The sequence below is a fragment of the Labeo rohita genome, unplaced genomic scaffold (genome assembly GCF_022985175.1).
Source record: "Labeo rohita strain BAU-BD-2019 unplaced genomic scaffold, IGBB_LRoh.1.0 scaffold_156, whole genome shotgun sequence".
In the NCBI taxonomy this organism is placed as follows: Eukaryota; Metazoa; Chordata; class Actinopteri; order Cypriniformes; family Cyprinidae; genus Labeo; species Labeo rohita.
The window spans coordinates 59,817-83,072 of record NW_026127736.1 but is presented as its reverse complement, the minus strand read 5'-3'; the positions used below and the strand labels follow the sequence as shown (position 1 = coordinate 83,072).

The 23,256-nt window shown below is 40.3% G+C and overlaps 1 protein-coding gene across 1 annotated transcript in view; it reads right to left on the bottom strand.

The window, feature by feature from the left end:
- LOC127158548 (NACHT, LRR and PYD domains-containing protein 12) overlaps positions 1-22,968 on the bottom strand; it is a 77,993-nt gene extending 55,025 nt beyond the window's left edge. Inside the window, exons 1-7 of the mRNA XM_051101630.1 lie at positions 22,702-22,968; positions 22,558-22,614; positions 20,174-22,004; positions 19,827-20,000; positions 6,778-6,951; positions 6,441-6,614; positions 6,153-6,326 (exon numbers count right to left, since the gene is read on the bottom strand). Coding sequence (XP_050957587.1) covers positions 6,153-6,326; positions 6,441-6,614; positions 6,778-6,951; positions 19,827-20,000; positions 20,174-22,004; positions 22,558-22,614; positions 22,702-22,957 — 2,840 coding nt within the window. The 5' untranslated portion in view covers positions 22,958-22,968. The remainder of the gene's footprint in view (positions 1-6,152; positions 6,327-6,440; positions 6,615-6,777; positions 6,952-19,826; positions 20,001-20,173; positions 22,005-22,557; positions 22,615-22,701) is intronic.
- Between the last annotated feature and the right edge of the window lie 288 nt (positions 22,969-23,256).

Here is a 23,256-nt window from a genome sequence, read left to right as displayed (position 1 = left end):
GGAGGAAAGTCGTCAATGAGGGTTTGCTCTGTGATAAACGCCTGGTCTTTTAACGGGCAGTTCGATAGAAAATGTCCAGCAGCTCCACAATATAGACAGAGACCCTTAGATCTTCTCCGGTCTCTCTCCTCCCGGGAGAGCCGAGCTCTACCCACCTGCATGAGTTCATGATCGAGAACCGGGCTGACCGTATTGCTGGCAGTGTTGACAGGACGTCCAGGGAACTCCGACAGCGGGGTTTGAAGGACCAACTGATCGCAACGCTGAAGTCGAGAGTCCACCCGAAGAGCCAGAGAGATAAGTCCGTCAAGATCCTCAGGTAATTCCAGGGTGAAAATCTCACGCTGAATACAATCAGCCAACCCATGCAGGAACATATCCCACTGCACCGCCTCGTTCCACTTACTCTCGGCGGCCAGTGTTCGGAACGCGATAGAATAGTCCGAGACAGTGCGATTCCCCTGTCGTAGATCTGCCAACACACTGGCCGCCTCGCGACCCATGACGGCACGGTCGAAAACCCGTCTCATCTCCTCCGAGAGAAGTTTAAACGAGGCACAGCATGGCTGTTGGTTCTCCCACACCGCCGTGAGCAGCACGCCCAGAAAACAAGGTCAACACGAGAGCCACTTTAGATTGTTCCGAAGCGAAGGTGATAGGCTGTAATGAAAAGTACATGGAACATTTAGTTAGGAACGCTCTGCAAAGGTTCAGCTCATCAGCGTAAACCTCAGGAGTAGGTAGTCGAGGCTCGTGATAAACATTGTGGCTGTCAGGAACGGGAGGGGGAGGCGGTGATGGGGAGGGCGCAGCGGGAGATCTCAGCTGTTGTAGTTGGTTGGTGAGCTCGGACACCTGCGCCACCAAAGCTTGCACGGCTTGACCAGTTGCCAGCATCTGCTCGTCCTGTCGATCCATGCGGGCGTTGTTGGCCGACAAAATGTCCTGTAGCGTTGGTGCATTCGCTGAATCCATGTTGGTCAGATCGTTCTGTCAGGAAGGAAACACTGGATTCAAGAGCAAATGTAAATAAGAACAGTCTTTATTGTGGCAGATAGTAAATGATCACAAGTAGGGTCAGATGAGCTGGTCGAACCGCAGATGGTGCCACCGGTAGCGCAGGAGCCAGTGGACAACCGAGAGAAAACCGCCAGGCAATGGGGAATATGAGGAACCATGAAACTGAAATCCAACAAAGGCAAGCACTGGAAGGAACACAGGAACAGCCAGGCGAACAACACAACCAAACAATCTGACACCAAAGGACAAACAGAGCAGATCTTAAATAGCCAAGTTAACGAGCTGCAGCTGAAACAGATCAGCTCGTCAATGAACGTCAGCCACACCCACACACACACAGCACGCGTCACACGCACAAACAACACGCAAGAGTGAGTATGTGAACCTATGAACCGTGACATAGGCTACATGTTCCCTATAGATAATGGCATATTAAGTGCTTAAGTTTTCTCCCTTTAAATGCTACCATTCTACACTCCCTCCAGAAGTCTGAGATCCACCAGTGAGCGACGCCTCATTGTACCATCACCAAGAGGCACAAAATCACTTTCCAGAACTTTCTCTTACACCGTTCCTGGCTGGTGGAATGATCTTCCCACCGCTATCTGGAATGCCAACTCCCTAACAACTTTCAAGCGACTGCTGAAAACTCATCTCTTTTGAAACTAAAAAAAAATTCTACTCTTTTCCCTTTCTAGCTTGTGCTTATCTGAAGAATGCCTGTTTTATGGTATTATGAGCACTTCCTAAGTTGTTCTGCCTCTTTAGGACAAATCGCTTGACATATTCCCCACTTGTAAGTCGCTTTGGATAAAAGCGTCTGCTAAATGAATAAATGTAAATGTAAGCTGAATTTTAGTTACAACCAGGATTTCAGGCACAAATCGAGCACAGATAAACAGCATTTGGTGTGGGGAGCGCTTTGAATTTATTTATATATATATATATTCACAAAGAATCAATGTTTAATATTCTAACGGCACAAATCAAGCATATTATAACAAAATGAATTATAACGTGTTTTTTTCAAGTTAGTGAAAACTGCAGTGGCGCTAAATGGGGTGGAGAGTGAAATTTTCACTATATTTAAAGAGAGGTCATGATTACATGGTTTCTTTTAACGGCACAAATCAAGCACAAATCAACGGCACCAATTTGAAGAAATTTGGATGGCATGGGGTGGAGAGTCACGTCACTGCCCCGTTTAGTATTTGTTATTTCTGAGAATGGGAAATAGATACCATGTAAATTTAAACAGCACAAATGGGCACAAATCAAGCACAAACGAATGGCAACATTTTGGAATGATTTAGATCGCATGGGGTGGAGAGTGACATCACTGTTCGTAAAAAGTTTTGTTCTCGTTATACTTAAGCAGCGGTCATAGGTACAGGATTCCTTTTAATGGCACAAATGGGCACAAATTGAGCACAAAAACGAACGGCACTGGTTTGGAGAGATTTGGACAGCATGAGAGTGATGTCACTGCCCCATTTTGTATTTGTTATTTCTAAGGAAGGGAATTAGATACAATGTTTATTTTAGGTGCACAACTTGAGCACAAACGAATGGTATCTTTTGGAGTGATTTAGGGGTAGAAAGTTACTTAACAGTCCCAAACAAGTATTTTTTCCATTATATTTAGGAAGGGCTTGGAGATACCAGGTTTGTTTTAATGGCACAAATGGGCACAAATCGAGCACAAACAAACGGCACCAGTTTGGAGAGATTTGGAAGGCATGAGGTGGAGAGTGACGTCACTGCCCCGAATTGTTTTTGTTATTTCTAAGAAGGGGAAATATATTTGACGTTCATTTTTAACTGCACAAACCGGCACAAATGAATTACGAATGACACCAGTTTTGTGTGATTTAGATGAACTGGGGTGGAGAGTGACGTCACAGCCCCGAAAATATTTTGGTTATATCTAGGCAAGGAAAACAGACAGTGACGTCACTGCCCCTAATTGTTTTTGTTATTTCTATATTTTGATTAAGTAAATAAAATACAAATAATAAAACTCCATATTTGAATCGTTCATTTTTAATGGCACAAACTGGCACAAATAAATTACGAATGACACCAGTTTTGTGTGATTTAGACAAACTGGGGTGGAGAGTGACGTCAAAGCCCCGAAAATATTTTGGTTATATGTAGGGAAGGAAAACAGATACAGTGTTTGTTTTAACGGTACAAACGGGCACAAATCGAGCACAAACGAACTGCGGCGGTTTGGAGCAATTTGGGCAATATGGGGTGGAAAGTGACATCTCACGGTCAAAAAAATAATGTTTAATATTTCAAACACCAAACCAGCGCAAATGTTCGTTTTTGCGGCACAAATCAGCACAAACGTAACACAAATGAATGGCACAGTTTTGGTGATTATTTCTTTTTATGGGGTGCCAACTTCATGGAGGTCACAAAAACTACTCACAGTTGATTGCCCAGCTGTCTTCGTAAGCACTTTTTGGGGGGTTAAACTCTGCGCTCAAGCTGAGCCTCGGGTCCGAGCCTCCATTAAGGACAGCAAGCCAAGTTTGTTTACCATTGCCCATCAGGATTGGATGGGCAGGGGAACTTGTGAAATGAAGTAGGCTTGGAAAGAGCCTAATCATTCAGTCCTGTCAATCATCATTATGAGTCTATATAAGCAGCTCTCATTGCACCTTCCCAGCGTCAGTTCTTCCGGCATCCCTCCACCCCCCCCTTCTCCTCCTCTATTTCTGTTATTCTCCCTCCAGGTAATATCGCAATAGGGGGTTGAACTCGGCACTCATGCCGAACTAAAGGTTCGAGCCTCCATTAAAGACAGTAAGCCAAGTTTGTTTACCATTGCCCATCAGGACTGGACGGACAGGCGAACTTGAATACTGTGTTTAAAGAATCAATAGATATGTCTGCTCAACGTTGCAAAAATATGGTGCAGAAACCTTTGAAGCTCTCATGAGCACAAACATAAATATGCTGATTGGGTCAGTTGCACTGGTGCTCCTAAATTTGTTATTTTTTATTTTCATATTCGCACGTATGAGTTTAATGTGGCTGAAACAGTAGCACTATAGAGCCCTGGGAGATGGGTCATATGGGCCCTATGACCATCATGTTCTTGGTAACCAGTCTAGACAAGACCCTTCTCCATCAATTTCTCAGTTTGGCTAGGAGGTCAGCTCTAGGAAGAGTTCTGGTTGTTTCAAACTACTTCAATTATGGGTAACATAGACTACATGCTTCTGTGAACCTTCAATGCTGCAGCAATTTTTCTGTACCCTTCTTCGGATCTGTGCCTTGATACAATCCTGTCTCAGAGGTCTACAGACAACTCCTTGGACTTGTCTGGCTTGGTTTGTGCTCTGACCTAACTGTGGGACCTTATATAGACAGGTGTATGCCTGCCATCCAACCTTGACCAACTGAATTTACCACAGGTGGACCCAATAAAGTTGTAGAAACATCTCAAGGATGATCAGTGGAAATGTCACGAATCTGGCCAGTGACCTTTGGTCCACTCACCACCAGATGTCGCCCTCTCACGCTGTTGACAATCACATTACACTGACTGTTGTATCACACCCTCAGGTCATTCAGATTCAAAGGATGCCTTCTCCCAACTGCCGTTTTGAGATCTCTCCACAGGTATTTTATGGGATTCAGATCTGGGCTCATTGCTGGCCATTTCAAAGCTCTCCAGCGCTTTGTTTATAACCATTTCTGGGTGCTTTTTGTAGTGTGTTTCAGGTCACTGTCCTGCTGGAAGACCCATGACTTTTGGTGGAGACGCAGCTTTGACACTGGCCACTATGTTGCACCCCAAAATTCTTAGGTAATCATCAGATTTCATGATACAGTTCACACAGTCAAGGCATCCAGTGCCAGAAGCAGCAAAGCAACCCAAAACATTGTTTAACCTCCACCATGTTTGACTGTAGGGACTGTGTTCTCTTCTTTGAAGGCCTCATTTTTCTTCATTTCTCACTTTTTCTGTAAACAGTGCCAAGATGTCCTTTACCAAAAAACTCTACTTTTGTCTCATCTGTCCACAGTACGTTCTCCCAGAAGGACTGTGGTTTTGTCACATAAGTAAGATTTTGTACCCAGAATTGTGTACCCAACACCACCCCGATGGGAATTCTCACTCCAAGATGAACTCAGAAGTTGGCAGCCCGGATTTAACATTACAGCAGGCCAGCGACTGAGTATCAGATGAGACGCTGTCAGCAGCCTGAAGATTCGATATCAAAAGGACTTAAAGATGATATGTGAAGATGCTTACTTTCAGCTGTCTCTGCTTTTTTAACTACTGGAGAAAGTATTTGAATCATCCACTTGTTCATACTCTGCTGTTTTATTGGCTAACTTGACATTACAGTCTATATGCTAGATTATTTCAGTTTCATTGTGTGAACAAATGAAAGGACTGTTGACATACGAACAGGAATAATGGGTTGAATGATAGTTATACTGAGTTATAGACAGTTCAGATTTTTCAGTTAAAAGTTTTTACATTGTTCAATGCAGTTTCATATTTTTTCTCTGCATATTTGCTTTGATTTTGGAGATGCATACAAAAATGTATTTGATGCATTTGTTGTCATTCTGAGCTTGTCAGTTGAGTCAAATGTACAATATTCATAGAGACAGAACAGACCTTATGAATATGTGTAATTAGCTTATTTGTTAACTGAAGATCTATTTCATTGTGAAGATGACAAGCAATGCACTGAAGAGGTAGCAACATAGAAACATGATATTCACAAAAGCCTCATTAATACTAATATGTTCATATTTGGACATTCTCAGACCTCAGCATTAGTTTTTATTCATTTGACTGTTGAGGCTTGTTCAAGCATCCCTTCTGGCTGCAAATGACCAATAATATTTTTCCACTTAATGTTTGTGCTTAACATTTTTGTGCTTATAAATTTATAAATCGGTATAAATTAGGGCTGTCAAATGATTAATCAATATTAACTGTTCAACAGTCCTATTATAAATATGAAAAAAATGCCTGCAAATGTTTTTGTCTCCTGTTCTGGCATTTAATTGAGACCAAATGCAACATTTGCTAACAAAATGTAACAGCCATTTATTATGGTAGCATTTTGTTAATAAATTTATAAAAAATAATTTACCCCATTATCTCCAGCTTAGAGTTTGGAGACTTGAGTCCATCAGAAAGAAGCTTCACTCCAGAATCCTGCAGGTCATTGTTACTCAGGTCCAGCTCTCTCAGTACAGAGCTTGAAGATTGTAAAACTGATGACAAACTCTCACAAGACTGAACAGTGAGATTACACATGGAAAGTCTGAACAACAAGAACACAGTAATCACATACAGAATACATCTTAACAGTGTGATTTTTTTAGTAATTAACTTACAAAAGAATGCTAAAGAATTAATCATGTATTTGAACTCAAACCTCAGTATTTCCAGTTTAGAGTTTGGAGATTTCAGTCCACTGGAAAGAAGCTTCACTCCAGAATCCTGCAGGTCATTGTTACTCAGGTCCAGCTCTCTCAGGATGGAGTGTGATGATTGCAAAACTGATGACAAACTCTCACAAGACTGAGCAGTGAGATTACATATGGAAAATCTTGACAAGAAGAACACAATACTTACAATCAGAATTCATCTTAACAGTGTGTTTTTTTTAGTAATTAACATTAATAAAAAAAAATAATAATAATAAATTAAAAAAACAAAAAAAAACAAAACAACAACAACAATAATAATAATAAAGTATTTCAAATTCAAACCTCAGTATCTCCAGCTTAGAGTTTGGACTCTTCAGTCCATCTGAAAGCAGCTTTGTTCCAGAATCCTTCAGGTCATTGTTACTCAGGTCCAGCTCTCTCAGGACAGACTTTGAGGACTGTAGTGCTGAAGACAAACTTTCACATGACTGAGCAGTGAGATTACACCCACACAGCCTGTGTAAAGAACAAAACAAACAGAAATATTAATGTGAATTTATCAGTTTATATCATTTATAATCTGCAGTGCGTGTTTGTTCTAAATGCAGTGTTAGACAGAATTAGACTTTATTGGTAACACTTTTTTAATAAGTATACAACAGCAAAGCCCTCCAAATTCATTCCAAAACTATCATAGTTGATTAATAGTTTATAAACTGTAGTTAATACATTAACAGATTATATACAAACAGTGAGTTTATCATTGACTGTCACCGTTAATTTTACATTTAAACAATGTGATTTAGTGAGAATTTGTATATATATTATATTGTTAACTGTCATTCTGTCGTGGTGTGCGAGGAACGAGGAGCATACGAGAAGGTCCAGTGCACACACTTTATTTAATATATCCACATAGGAGGCAGGAACAAACAGGAACGGCAGGGTAATCCAAACAAACAAACATAAACTTAAACGATCAGCAAGGGAAGACAATACAATCACCGACAAAGACACTGGGGACAACCAAACTTAAATACACAGAACAAAACAATCAAAACAGGACAGGTGTGAATGATTAGAGAATGACGTAACTAACTAGGACAAGAACAGGAAGACCAAATATGGGCAAACACTGGGAAAGCAACACACAGAACAGTCCAAATGGTACACACAGGCCTGACATTAGCATTATGTCATTTATTTTTAAGTGGTTATGTTTAGCATTGGGAATGGACTTAATGTACTTCTACACATTCTAAGCAACTTTGGTAACATTTTATAATAAGTGTAGTCTAATAAAGTACTCACATTATACAACATAAAACATTTACAATTAATAGTTTACAAATAGTAGTTTCAATGTTGTTAACAAATTATAAGCAAATAATGACTTTTTTATTAACAGTTAATTGTTGTTTAAATAGCTCATATGTAAAGATTATATATTGTTTCTTCATCCTTTATGGTGGTATTTATTGATTGTCAACAACAGTAATGAAAGCAATGTCAGGTAAGCAGATGATCAATTAAGATGTTGTGGATTGTTCCATAGGAGATCGTGGATATGCTGGTCGAATAATGGAGGACATCACACACCTTACCGAATGATATGGAGACTCACAACAAAGACATGGAGGGAGACAACGCTGGACAGGAACACATGAGGTAAGTACACAAGGAAGGTAGGTACATCCAGGTATGAGTAGCAAAGAGAGTCCTCTTCCCATGAACGAGACCAGACACTGGAGTGAGGTGAGGTGTGTGCTTATGAAGGCATCTTGATTAGCAGTGCAGGTGTGACTAATCAGTAATCAGGTGAGGGTGTGCGCTGTGATTGGTTGATAGTTGAGCCTGGCTGGTCTAATGAGTTGTTAATGGTTAATGGTATTAATTAATGGTAAATAAATGCTTATGTATAAACTCAATTGCACATTTAATACTTAATAAGTGTCTTTGCAAATATTTTATGAACACTTATTATTCATGGAATTATTGTATTATAAAGGTAGGGTTAAAACACTTAATGCCAATTAAGCATTTTGCATCACTTAAACTAATTAGAGAACTAATCAGGCCTAATAAAACATTTATTAATGATCCATTACTTTAAACGTAAAAAAACAAAAAACAAAAAACAAAAAAAAAAACATTTCTGTTAACATGTATAAAATACAACACACACACACACACACACACACACTTATTTAAACACTTATTTTGAAATGTCATTAATTATTTTAACAAAGGCCCATCACAGTGTTTTCTAGCAAGCCATTCATACCACTCAATTACAGTGAGGTGATCAGGTAGCAAGATTTTAGTCCAGTTCCCCCTAAGCCTCCAGATTCCCCCCAAGTACTCCAGGCGCTTTCAGTATGCTGGGTGTGTGCACTTGTATAGGGGTCTACATACCACCTGCTGTGGTTAACAGTATGATGATCATACCCTAGAACCGACAGTGTGTGGTAGGCAAACTAGAGCCCTGCACAGGCCTCAAATTTAGGCCCTAGGCTGGCCCTCGCCCGAAAGCTTATCAGAGTCTGAGTCCGACCCAAGCCTTTTTTTCCCCCTTTTTCCAAAACAGCTTATACTACAGTAGAGTTGGAGTACTTGGACTCATACTCGGACTCGAGTCTCGAGTACAATTTTTAGGCGACTCGGATGCATTTTTACTAGGACCTGACTCGGACTCAAGCCTTTCGGACTTGAAATCCGACAGGGTTATGTGCACACACACAATCAAAGTGCGCTCACAGAACATGCCTCTCAGTCAGTGTGCGAATGCCAAGTTCTCTTTCGCTTCAAATAGGTTGTTTTTGCTACACCCATGCTTGTCTTAGAGACTATTCATGTAAATGAAGTTGGTTTTGTCTTAGATAAACCTGAACAGTTGGGAGAAATACTGATGCATCAAAATATATGATCTGTGCGTCAGATCTTAAAGCGACAGTAGCGTAAACCTGCCGCATCATAAATATTAATCAAACAACAAAAGAAAAAGAGAAAATTACTCACTCTTTTCTGAATCACATAAACTTTAATAAGAATCATCTTCAATGTATTTTTTTGCAGTTTTTCATTTTAACATTTATTATTTCATGAAATGTCTGTAGTAGTCTATTTCTGTAGTAGCCTTTAGATAGACCTACTGTCATGAATCTGGTCCTGTATGCCAGTCCACTCACCACCAGGGGTCGCCTTGCCATTTCCCATTACACAGACTGTTGCAGCACATCCCGGACTACATATCCCATGCTCCACCTCACTCACAGCTGCAGCCAATCACAAACAGCATAAATATGAGGCCCTTCCCACTATTCTGGGCCGAGTATTGTCTTGCGTTTAGCACTCGTTATAGTGTTAGCAACTGTACAGAGCCACTTTGTTAGTTTGTAAGTCTAGTTAGCCTTGTTCCTGTATCTTGTTTGCCTTCAGCCTGCCCTGGACTTTTTGCCTGCCGTGGATTTAACCCTTTGCTCGGTCGTTCTGTTTGCTCCTCGTATGAACTCTCGCATGTTTATCAGATTACCCTTTTGCCTAGCCCCCTGGATTACGTTCACCGATGATCGACCCTCACCTGTCTCGGATTACTGGATAATGGAGGCTAAACCGCGCTTTAAAGGATATGGAGGTGTGAGCATAATCACTTGCACTGAAAACATCTTAAAATACACCATCATTTTTGCTCATAAAGATAAGAGTAATACATTTTTTAAAACTGTAAAGGGTCAACTTTTATTTTTTGTACACTCTCAATATAAAAAATACGTGCTTACATATAATAGAAAAAAAACAGGATGCGCTTTCTGCAGTTTCAGTCTTGAGCAGGAGCACTTCTCAAAAACTCAGTGAATACTTGCCTCACAGACTTGATAAATATATCTATAGAAAGCCTTGAATTACTACTTTGAAATAATTCAATTCATTATGAAATCCATAAAGATGCATTTCTCTCTAAAGGCAGGTCCAATGAGGAGATGGCAAGTCAGGATTATCAACTTCATCTTTGCCACACTGACTCAGAAAATAATAGTTTGTTAATAAATCATTTAAATATCTCCTTCCTATTCCCCACCAACACATTTATGGTAATTACTTTTGCCGGTGCTATGCAGCAAGCTTTAGCCTATTGGGTGCACTTGAACATGCATCTCATTCAGCTGTGCTGAAGGCACACTCCCTGCACCTGACGGGGACACTAAACACCATCCAAGCCGCTCTTGACAATGGTGGTAGCATGGTCTCATATTGTTTCCATTAGTGCTGCCTATTTATTTCCTCATCATAATTGATGGATCTGTAAAATATAAAATGATGTGAAACTGACCTGTAGCCCAGCCCAAGGGGCATAAATATGCCAGGGCCTTTGAGCTTGTGACAATGCCCAGGTTAAAAAAAAAAAAAAAAAAAAAAAAAAAAAATTGCACAAAAAAAACTTCACACTCACTAAATCCCAGCCTCAGCTCAATTAGAAGTGCCAGAATTTACATAGAAACCTTACATAGAAAATGCTTTTTTTAAAGAAAAATGACAGATGAATTTAGAGGCTTTTGCATCTGAAACATATATGCGACCGGGTAACATAGAGTAATCACCAGAATAATAGCCTGCGGTCATGCTTATCCGTCACTCGAAGGCGCTCTTGTGCATCTCTGCGCCGTGGTTAGAAGAAGGGAAAAACTAAGGATTTTTATTTTTTGGAATTTTAGTTCATGATTAGGGATTCCTAGGCGTGCATGAGTTGAAGTGCATGGGCTGGGAGACAACACTGCTTGTTTTTGTTTAAGAAAGAAAGGAAGCCCTTATGCTTTGTGTTGTTCTGACTGCTTGAAAGGTGGAGCAGTAAACATCCACACGGATTTCGTATTTCTCTGAGCTTGAGAGATTTCCATGTGAGTCGTCCAGGCCGCGAAGATTGAGCGTGAGTGATATTTAATGTGATCGTTAACTGGTCTCCTGTAAATGCCATTGATGTTAAGATGGGAAAGTGAAAGTAAACCTAACTTATTTCTCCTTTAATAAAATTATATTAGAGGGGAGATCAAAGGCACATGAGGGTGCATGTGAGGTGACAGCTGTGTGAGTTTCTAATGCGGTGCAGCGCGTCACGCAGTGAGTGATATTTATTTCATTCTTTTAGGTGAATGTAAATGTATAGTTCACTAGTTGTGCACTGTTAATGTGAGTTCGTTAATAATCTGTTTTAAGAGATGAAGATGATAATAGCTATGCCAACAGTACTAGGCAGAGTGTAAAATGCATTTATTTTGATATACCAACATTTGTAGGTAGCTTATGAAAATGTATCTTTAATAATAGTTCTATGTGTGTTCTTTCCTTAGAAAGCATCATAAGCCACTACTGTTGTTCATCTGGGGGTTAAGTGCTCACACCAAGTTTTCTGTACTTGAATTTATTTCTTAGTTTATTCTTTTTGTCAGAACTGTGTAACCATCCTTGTAAGAAGGGGAAATTGGTGAAACTGGCCGAAGTGATTTCTGTAACTCTGAGAGTTACTTGAAGTGCCTATAATTTAGGTTTGTTTCTTTAAATTTTTGGAGAAGCGTGCTTTTGGTGGTGGTTAATTTGTCGCTGTACAAATTTCTTTGGCGCCACCCCCCACCATGGGAAACATAGAGTATTAATGCTGCGTCTTCTATGTATGCAGTCGGAAATAAAGAACCCCTAATTCAAATGCTTGGCAGTGTTACACGGCCCACATATATATATGTATATATATATATATATACACACATACATACATACATACATACATACACACACACATATATATATATATATGCATCATACATACATATATATATATATATATACATACATGTGAAGCAGCACAACTGTTTTCAACATTGATAATGTGGGGCCTCAGAGAAGAGAACAACCCAAAGAGTCTTCTGTGAGCCACTTCAGCGAACATAAATCAATTGGGGAATCTACATGACATGAGTAGATCAGTTCCTGTCCTATGCTGACTTTTCACCTCAGGGGTGAACCAGTGGTAGACTAATCAATTCAGGAGGACAGAGAACTCATGTTCTCCGCTGGGACCACTTGAAACCACAAATGCCTTATCATCACATTTTCACCAGCCTCGGTCAGACCCATGTAAGAAACACAGGAAAAGACTAATTTACAGATACTCCCCCATTTCTGAGTTTAGCCACGGAACAGATGGTCAGTGTAACTGGTGACCAGCGATGCATAAATCGATAATCGAATAAACAGGGAAGACAGATTTACAGTGACGGCTCCCCAGCCTGTAGGGCTCACAGGACCCTGTGACCCTTTGGACATCCCGTGTCCCCCTCCTCTATGTTATACTACATTATGATTTTGAAAAGAAAATTATTTGAGTATTGTTATTAGAGCAACAATATGCATTAGTAGTATGTATTATTCCTCCTGTATGCCTGGTGTGTTTATTGTAACCTACGAAGCTAACCAATGTTTTATTAGCCATTTAAAGAGACAAAGTTATTAACGTGTATGCAAGATATCTGACGTTTGGTGTTGAACGAAAGCTTGTTTTATTTCCAAGATGTTGACGTGAATGAAAAGTCGATGTATGATGCTTGCATTACAACATTTATTGAAGTTATCAACAAAACTTGCAGAGATGTCCTCCATGATGGAGGAAGCATTATGTTAATTTATGCACAATAAGTAGCAGCACAGGGCGTGACTCCGCCCCTGCGCAACAATAACCGATTGGAAGCCAAGTTTGGGGGACAAACCTAATCGGCTTGCTTAAAATCCCATGTTCCTAACAGCCTTTCGCCTTTCGTTTGAGTGCGCTCTCACCGGCAGTCACTGCTTGACCACGTGATTGTGCCATCCAGAACTCTACAGAACCAGTTAAAGCTTTGTGAAACCTTCAAAGTCTTTGTGCCCCGCAACTCAGACTTTCAAAGAACTTCAAGCGCATCACACTGCGTAACCAGGCAACCAACCGAAGCTTCCCCAGCAGAACTATCCAATCACCACCAAAGGCTTCCCAAAGTGAGTAATTTGCAGAATTGATCATGCTATAGTGATGGCGAGTTATATAAATACAGAGGAAACAAATATATATCCAGTCGCTGATACAGGCAAGTTGTCTTCATGAAATACAAAGATTATTTAATATAGCAAACATCATAAACTTATATTTTTTTGTCTGAAACTTGTCTAAGCTTGGCAAAAAAAATTTAAATGAGTAGTTTAATATAATTTAGTTTGGTTTTCTATGTATTCGAAGCAGTAGTTATTCACAATCCTCTTATGATAGTTCTACAGACTCTTCATCTGAAACTTCTAGATCTGATTCTACCTCAGACACAGATATGGAATAGAAAAGGAAGGTCCTGGTCCTTACCAGGTCAAGAAAATATGATCATATTACCCCAATTTTAAAGTCTCTGCACTGGCTACCTATTAGGTTCTGCATCAGCTACAAAATAGTACTTCTTACCTATAAGGCACTTAACGGTTTAGCTCCTGCGTACCTAACTAGTCTTTTACCACGCTACAATCCATCACGCTCCCTAAGGTCACAAAACTCTGGACTGTTGGTAATACCTAAGATAGCAAAGTCCACTAAAAGGAGGTAGAGCTTTTTCACATTTTGCACCCAAACTCTGGAACAGCCTTCCTGATAATGTTCGGGGTTCAGACACACTCTCTCTGTTTAAATCTAGATTAAAGACACATCTTTTTAGCCAAGCATTCAAATAATGCATCTCATAAACTTTTCCTGCAGCTATATCTGATCAAATGTTCATTATTAATCTTTTAGCTCTGGTTTAACAAATCTTCCTTTTCTTAGTTTGAACAGCAGCTACGCTAATTATGTTCCTATTTGTTCTCTGTTTTTGCCATGGGATTGACATCCCATGGTAACTAGGAATTCACAAGCTCCAGTGTGGATCCAGAACACTTAAGAAGAGATGATGCCAACACCACAGAGGACTTCAGATGATGCCAACCCTGAAAACATACAGCACTACCGAATTCTGCTACTAATTTATAGTGTTCTTTGTCTGTTTGATTACGTCATTAATTGATCTTTACCACAAATCTCTGCCATATGTACATCAAGCTACTACTATATATATTGTAATAATGTCAATTTGGTGTAAAGCTGCTTTGCAACGATATGTATCGTGAAAAGTGCTATACAAATAAATTTGAGTTTAATTGAATTGAAAAGGAAGAAAAAGGTGAAGGTCAAAGGCAAAAAAAATCAAAATCACAGTTTTGTTTCAAAAACACTATGAACCTTTTTTTAACTATCTATATGACACAAGCTAAACTCTGCAGAATAAATAAAAGCTTACGCCATGAAATTTGGTCCTGGTGGGCTGGTGTCCTTCAGAGTTTAGCTCCAACTTTATTGAGCAGCCAATGTGTGATCACTCCTTGCTACTCATGGCCAGTAATGCTAAAGTAAAGCAGTTTTACTTTTCCGTAGTTTCAATGGCTCTCAGTCACACAGTAAACATGACCTGAGCAGTTGAAGGTTGTGCATTTATTGCTTGGACAGAGCAAAAACAATGTAAGTGTCTAAAGCATACACACAGTTCCACTGAATGATAAATGACTTTTAACAATGTCTTAAACCAAATGTACGAAGGAAGCTGTTAAAATAATCACAGCATTAAAATCAACCTTGAAATTAGAGCGTGAGGTTTATCTAGTAAACAGACACGTGAAATTTGCATTCGTTACTGTAGCAAACAGACATTGGTGCATTTTCTTTCATCATTCATCATTAGCCAATGGATAGGAAAAGTTAATTACTTTAGCATTTTATTTTATGAAAATAAGATAAAGAAGTTCTCGCACTGAATGAGACGTAACCTCCCGCCTAGAACTTATGACAATAATATGGCGAAAGCATCCATCAATTGCTGTATCTAAACTGAATAAAAAGCAGAATGATCTGATGAAATGAAGACAATAAACATTATAAAGACAGAAAGCATATGAATAATGTAGTGGTAATTGACATATCATTTATTACAGTACAGAAACTATAAGGTATATTTTTTACCTTATCTACACACACACACACATGCATACACATAAAATTATTATATTTTACATTTCTGTCACTTCTGAAATGATGGCTACTCCCCTTGTGTGACACAATGTTAACATATATAGCCTACAAAAATACTATTCTAGACAATAGTAAACATTAAATAATTAAACTTTTAAAGCCCCCTTTTTTAAATCTTGGCTTACATAAATAAACGAGGAGATCAGGAACATACATTTAATTAAATAATCCACACTTGGAACAGGAACGAACAGGAACAGCAGGGAATCCACATGCATGCATACACAACGTAAAAGACTTAAAATATTGTCAGCCCGTGAGAGTACAGGAAGGCCGGGCTTAGGAGGTGCTGGCTCTACGTCATCTGACGTCATCGACCAGGAAGCATAAAAGCATGTGCGAAGCTGCCGGCGTCAGCTTCTGGGGATGAAGCGAGCGCTCGGCAGGGATGCCGGAAGGATGGATCGAGACGCAGCGTCTCGTTCCCTCGGGGAACCATGGTTACATACGTAACCTGGGACGTTCCCCTTCAGGAACTCGAGCTGCGTCCGAAAACGCTATGGGAACGAGATGCCCACGCCACCAGACTTCCAAGTCCCTGCCTAGTGGAGAGGCTAGGACAAGAGGACAGAAGAGCTGGGAGTGGAACTCGAGCTGCGTCCGAAAACGCTATGGGAACGAGATGCCCACGCCACCAGACTTCCAAGTCCCTGCCTAGTGGAGAGGCTAGGACAAGAGGACAGAAGAGCTGGGAGTGGCTCGGACATCTAGGTTGTAGAACCTTACAAAAGTGAGAGGAGTGGACCATCCCGCAGCATTACAGATATCCTGTATTGGGACACCTGACATAAGGGCTTTGGAGGCAGCCATAGCGTGAGTCGAATGAGCCTTGACCCCCAGAGGCGAGGGGAGGTCAGAGTACTCGTAAGCAGTAGATATGGCATCTACCATCCATCTTGCTTAGTAGCAGGATAACCCTTCTTAGGGGGGCAATAGCAGACGAACAGCTGGTCTGTTTTACGCCACAGGGCAGCTCTGTGGACATAGGCATCCAAGGCACGTACGGGACATATACAATTTAGCTTCTGCTGGTCGGGCTCCCGAAAGGGAGGAGGACAGAAAGCCTGGAGCACGACCTGCTGTGGTGTGTTTGTGGGAACCTTGGGAACGTAACCCGGCCTGGGGTACAGAAAAGCTTTGATCATACCAGGAGTGAATTCTAAAGGAGAAGGGGCCACCGAAAGGGCCTGCAGGTCCCCAACCTGCTTGAGGGAAGTTAGAGCTAGTAGCAGCGCTGTCTTAATGATGAGAAATTGAATAGGTATCTCCTCTATAGGTTCGAATGGCGGCCTACAGAGGGCCTCAAGTACCACAGCCAGATCCCACGTAGGGACATGGGGTCGTGTCGGAGGCCTCAGCCTCAGCACACCGCGGAGGAAACATACAACCAGGGGGTCCTTACCCACTGACATGCCCCCAAGAAGGGCGTGGTAGGCCGAGATTGCTGCCACGTAGACCTTCAGGGTGGAGTGGGATAAACCTGTGGAGAAGCGGGCCTGCAAGAACTCCAGTACTGTACCAACTGGGCAGTTAACTGGGTCTTGCTTCTCCACACCATGAAGTGAAAAGCTTCCACTTCAGGGCATACAGTTTCCTCGTAGAGGGAGCTCTGGACTGGAGGAGGGTCTCAACAACCTCGGTTGAGAGACCGGAAGCTATGAGCTGTGCCCCCTCAGAGGCCACACCCACAGCTTCCACAGCTCTGAGTGGGGGTGAACTATGGTGCCCCCCGCCTGTGAGAGGAGATCCCTCCTGATGGGAATCTCCCATGGAGAGCCATCGAGAAGAGATATCAGGTCCAAGAACCATACTCGGCCCGGCCAGTACGGGGCTACTAACAGTAAACTGACCCCGTCCCGGTGAACTCTCTCCAGAACTCCCGGAAGCAGAGCGATCTGTCAGACGGCCACGTCTGTACCATGGCATCCAGTCCCATGGGAGCTGGATGAACTAGAGAGAACCAGAAGGGACATTGCGCATTCTCCCTCATGGTAAAGAGATCCACTTGGGCTGGACCAAAGATTTCCCATATCTGCTTCACCACCTCTGGGTGAAGCATCCATTCCCCGGGCCTCGGCCCCTGCCTCGACAGGACGTCTGCTCCCACATTCAGATGCCCAGGTATATGAACTGCTCGCAGTGAGAAGAGTTTGTCCTGGGACCACACAAGGATATGGTGCGCCAGCTTGTATAAGGGGCGTGAACGCAGACCTCCCTGGTGGTTGATGTAGTAGACCACCGCTGTGCTGTCGATGCGCACCAGCACATGGCGATCTCTCAGGTCTGGAAGGAAGAACTTCAGAGCTCGAAATACGGCCAGCATCTCGAGGCAGTTGATGTGCCAACTGAGATAACGACCACTCCATAGACCTAAGGCGGGACGACCACTTATGACCGCCCCCCCCCAGCCAGTGAGGGATGCATCTGTCGCTAGCGTGACGCGGCGACAAGGAGCTCCCAGCACCAGGCCTTGATTTAGGAACCAAGGTTTCCTCCACATGTCTAAGGCACGTAGGCACCTCCGCATGACCTTGATCATGCGAAGCGGGTTTCCCCTCGGGGAAAACCCCTTGGTCTTGAGCCACCACTGTAGGGGTCTCATGTAAAGCAGGCCAAAAGGTATCACGTTGGACGCAGCTGCCATCAGACCCAGGAGTTGTTGAAACTGTTTCACAGTGAGTGACCGGCCTTCTTTGACTCTAGCGACTGCAGCAAGGATCGACTCGATCCGAGCAGGGGACAAACATGCCTGCATCGTGGTCGAATCCCACACCACGCCTAGATAAGTGGTTCTCTGAAGTGGAGAAAGGACAGAGCCTGCTCAGGGCCCCACCAGAGTGGGAAAAACCCAGTCGAAGGGCGGCGGGGTGCTGAACTGAATGGAATAACCTTTTTCATAAATAAAGTCAATATGAGTAAAAGAAGGTAGTTTATTTTTGACGAAGAGGTATTAGAAGCACTAAATACCATGATTATTGGAGAGTCTGTTATGCGTCCTGGGTCGCCTCAGCATCTGACGGCTCATCTGACAGCGATCTCATATTTAGATGTTTTAGCCTAACGTTACACATATTGTTAAAACTTTGGATTATTTATTACATTTTTGTTTTGCAGTTTCTATTGTTTATTGTTCACTACTGTGTTGCTATTTATTCTAGTCTGTCCGTTTCCTGAAAACAAAATCTGATCTATGTAATGAATTACAACCTTTTTTTTCCCTTTTTCTTTTTTTGATTACCCTGAGTTTATTTGTGTTGTTCTCTTATTCAAATTATAAATGATATAAGTAAACAAATTGATCATTCATTAGGTGAAGCTGTGCACTTGAATTTGACATCGCGTCATCATATGCAGTGTGTGCGAGTTATTATTACACATTGTTGTCTATGGGCTATTTTTGTAATTTAAATAACATGAATTGTCTTAATTTATCGAATAATGACAACGAATTCTAATATTACACCACACAATTATGTAGTTACTTCCTTTTAATTCCCTTTGTCAGCGCAGTCTTGTTTATGTTAAATTGACTATTATGAAAACGGACTGTATAGCCTGCATAAAAATCTATAAACAAAACAACAGGACTAGACAATCATTTTTTTATGACACTAGACACTTCTTTATCAAGACAGTGGCATAATACAGTGAAATAAAATTTCTTTAGCCATATCAAAACACTTGTTTGCGCATGGGTAAAATTTACCCGCATGGCGGTTTTAGGTATACAGCGACCTCTGGCGGTTCTAGTGTTAAAGAATGCAGAATCGAATTGTTAATCAATCAAATTGAATTTAATTGTGAAATGATCTTGAACTGAATCATTCTGAATTTGCAAACTGATTCGCTGTCTACCCAAAGATTCACAGACCTAGATTTTACTGAAGTGAAAATAAATCTATTGTAATAATAACTTTAAGGTAAGAATTATTATTAATTAAATAATGTAGATTAAATTATTATTACATTTTTAAGGTAAGGGAATTTTTTTTTTAATTAACATGAAACAGTTAATTGAATCAGACAGTTCCAAGAAATCACTTAAGAAAAAGGTGTTATTTCATTCTCATAACTGGAAAATTGCATTACAATATTCTAGTTTTTCCAGGATGCTTGGGGACCCTGACTGCTTTCTCATCATGTTTTTGCATAGACACACTAATACATTCATACTACAATATAGACATGAAATATCTAATAGATATAGTTATTATAACACCTATTCATCCACATAGTTGCACAACTGATTCAGTGAAAGTAAAAGGCAAACCTCAGTATGTTTAGTCGACAATGTGGATTCTTCAGTCCATCACAAATCAGCTTCACTCCTGAATCCTGCAGGTGATTGTTACTCAGGTCCAGTTCTGTCAGATGGGAACTTGATTCTTGTAGAGCAGAAGAAACAGTTTCACAGCATGTTTCATCAAAACCACAGCCATGAAATCTGCCAAAACAGAATGTTTAGTGAGATTATTTTCTGAAGTTCAGTGTTTCTGCAATAATTTATTATACCCCTCACAATCCAGACAGGACAGGATGTTGCAGTATTTTAACATTTAATTGTTTATTGATATAGAACAAACGTTTAATTGAACAACAGTCAGTAAAATTACTCACAGGGCTTTTCTGCAGCATCTTACAGCTGGAATGAGTCTTGTGTAGTTTGAAGATGACGACGTGAACCTTTTTGGGTTGAATTCATCCAGCACCTTCTCTGATATGAGCAGTATGTAGGTCAGCAGTGTGCACATTGAAGATGAGAATTCTCTTCCTGGATGTTCATCTGAGCTGAGGTAACTCTGGATTTCCTCATATAATGAATGATCTTTGAGCTCAATTAAGCAGTAGAATAGATTGATTGCAGTTTCCTCTGAGATGTCCTGTTTTTGTAATTGTTTAATGCGTGCACTTATTTTTCTGATGCTCACACTAGTGTCTTTAGTGTCTGTGATCAGGCCTTTAAGCAGATTTTGATTGGATTCCAGTGAAATTCCCAAGAGAAACCGCAAGAACAGGTCCAGATGTCCTCTCTTACTCTGGATTGCTTTATCAGTGGCCCTCTTTGTTAAGTCATGAAATTTGACATTTTTGAAATAGAACTGAAGCTTTTGTCTGGCTGTAGTTTGTGAATCTTCAAAGAAAAACCGAATCTCTTGCTTTTTCTTGTTCAGGTAGCAGATGAACACATGCACTGCAGCAAGAAACTCTTGAACACTCAAATGCACAAAGCAGAAGACCTTTGTCTTATAAAGTCCATCTTCCATCTTAAAGATCTCAGCAATCATTCCTGTGAACTCAGTGTCTTTACTCACATCAATACCACATGCTTTCAGATCTTCCTCATAGAACACAATGTTTTCCTTCTTCAGTTGTTCAAATGCTAGCTTGGCTAACTTCAAAATCATCTTTCTATTTAAATGTAAGTGCTCTGAATGTTCTCTTTCTTCTTGTTTATCGTACTTCTGACTCTTCATATTCATCTGTATCCGCAGGAAGTGAATGTACATTTCAGTGAGTGTTGTGCTGATGTTCTCTGCATTGTTCTCAATGAGAATATCCTGAAGTACTGTGGCCGTGATCCAGCAGAACACAGGAATGTGGCACATGATATAGAGACTACGAGACGTCTTAATGTGTGAGATGATTTTGGAGGCCAGATTCTCATCTGTAATTTTCTTTCTGAAGTACTGCTCCTTCTGTTGGTCAGTGAATCCTCGCACCTCTGTGAACAAACCCACATACCGAGGAGGGATCTGACTGGCTGCTGCTGGTCGTGATGTCACCCACACAAGAGCTGATGGAAGAAGATCCCCTTTGATCAGACTTGTAAACAGCACATCTACAGATGCTCTTTCCTCAACAGTGTTCAGTGTTTTTGAAGTGCTTTTAAAGTTCAATGGCAGACGACTCTCATCAAGTCCATCAAATATAAATGCTAGCTTACATTCCTTATATAACTTTGATTTTTCCAGGTCTTTCAATTTAGGATAAAATTGCAGCAGAAACTCATGGAGATTGACCTCTTTGTCTTTAATCGTGTTGATTTCTCTGAATAGAAGCAGGAAAACACAGTGTATATCCTGACTGGTGTTTTCTTCTGCCCAGTCCAGGATGAACTTGTGCACAGAGACAGTTTTTCCAATGCCAGCAACTCCTTTGGTCAGCACAATATTTTCCTTGTTTTTCCCCAGTTCAGTAAATATATCATTGCATTTGATTGGTTTGTCATGTGTTTTTTTGCACTTGAAAACATCATCAATCTTCAAAATCTCATGTTCCTGATTAACATCTTTCGTATCTCCCTCTGTGATGAACAGTTCTGTGTAAACCGCTTTGAGATCTGTGCCATTTTCTTTGTTTCCCTCAAAAATATATTTAGCTTTTTTCTTCATATTCATTTTGTGAATTTCCAAAATCCTCTGCAGCATCCTGTCCTCTTTTAAAAAGACTGATAAGATTGAATAAAAACATAATGAAAATGTTATAATTAATTTACTGTTGAATATAATACAAAAATTAGGCATTTCATTTCATATGATTTCCCATTAATTTGAACTGATATATACAGTAATGTATACAGTAAGTAAAATCCTGTGAAAATTAATCTACATCATTAATTTATTTGATCTTTTATTCATAAAAAATTCACAGAAATGTAACCTTTAAAAACAATAACATCTACAACAATTGAAAATGGGGATTAAATTATCAACATTATCATAATAAAATAAAAGTTATTTTTCTCAAAATACACAATGGCCACAATTATTGACACCCATTTATTCAATAGTTTTGGAAAACCTCCATTTGCCAAGATTACAGCTCTGAGTGTCTCTTATAATGCTGGATAAGGTTGGAGAGCACCTGACAAAAGATCAATAATTCTGGCCATGACTAAAAAATTTTGAATAAACTAATGCCAATGTGATTTATAAAGTAAACTTTGTGCAGGACATGGAGTTAACCCAACATATGGTTCTACTTTTTATTTGTACTTGCACCTGTTTCAGTATTCAGATCAACTCTGACTTCAGTCTGAGGGCAGCTGATTATCTTGACTGGAAGAGAGATGAAAAAGATGCATCACTTTTTATTTATTTATTTTTTTTACAGGTTTGACATTTCCAAAAAAAATTTTTCATTACCTTTGGTGAGTTTGCTTTCTAACTGTTCAGCAAGATGGTTCTGGTTAATCTTTTTCAGGATATCCAGTGTGATCTTCACAGCACTTTCTGGTCCAAAACGATCCAGCATCTGATCTACTGTGTCAGTTGCATCTGCTTTCTCCAGTACAGAAACAGGAATATGTCCATATCCTCTTAAGTAGCTCTTAAATCTCTTCAATTTTTCTTCTTCCAGATCATCCAGTGTGTCATAAAGCAGTTGTTTAACAGACGCCATCGTTCTTCACTGACTGCTGTTGAACATGAGGAAAATGTTTTACAATAGGTACACTCTTACTGGACACTCACTAAATAGGACCTGAAACTGTATTTTTTAATGCTAAAGTTTCAAAAAATTATAACCACCAACCTCAGGAGATCATTTTTAATTTGATTTGAGTATTTATTACACTATTTCTTCTAGACCAGATTAACTTTTACCATTTGGATGACCATTAATTTCCTTCTGTTAAATCCATATGACAGAGATTTTATTAATTTGACCAAAAACCTCTATGCTTAGGAAGAAGAAGATTT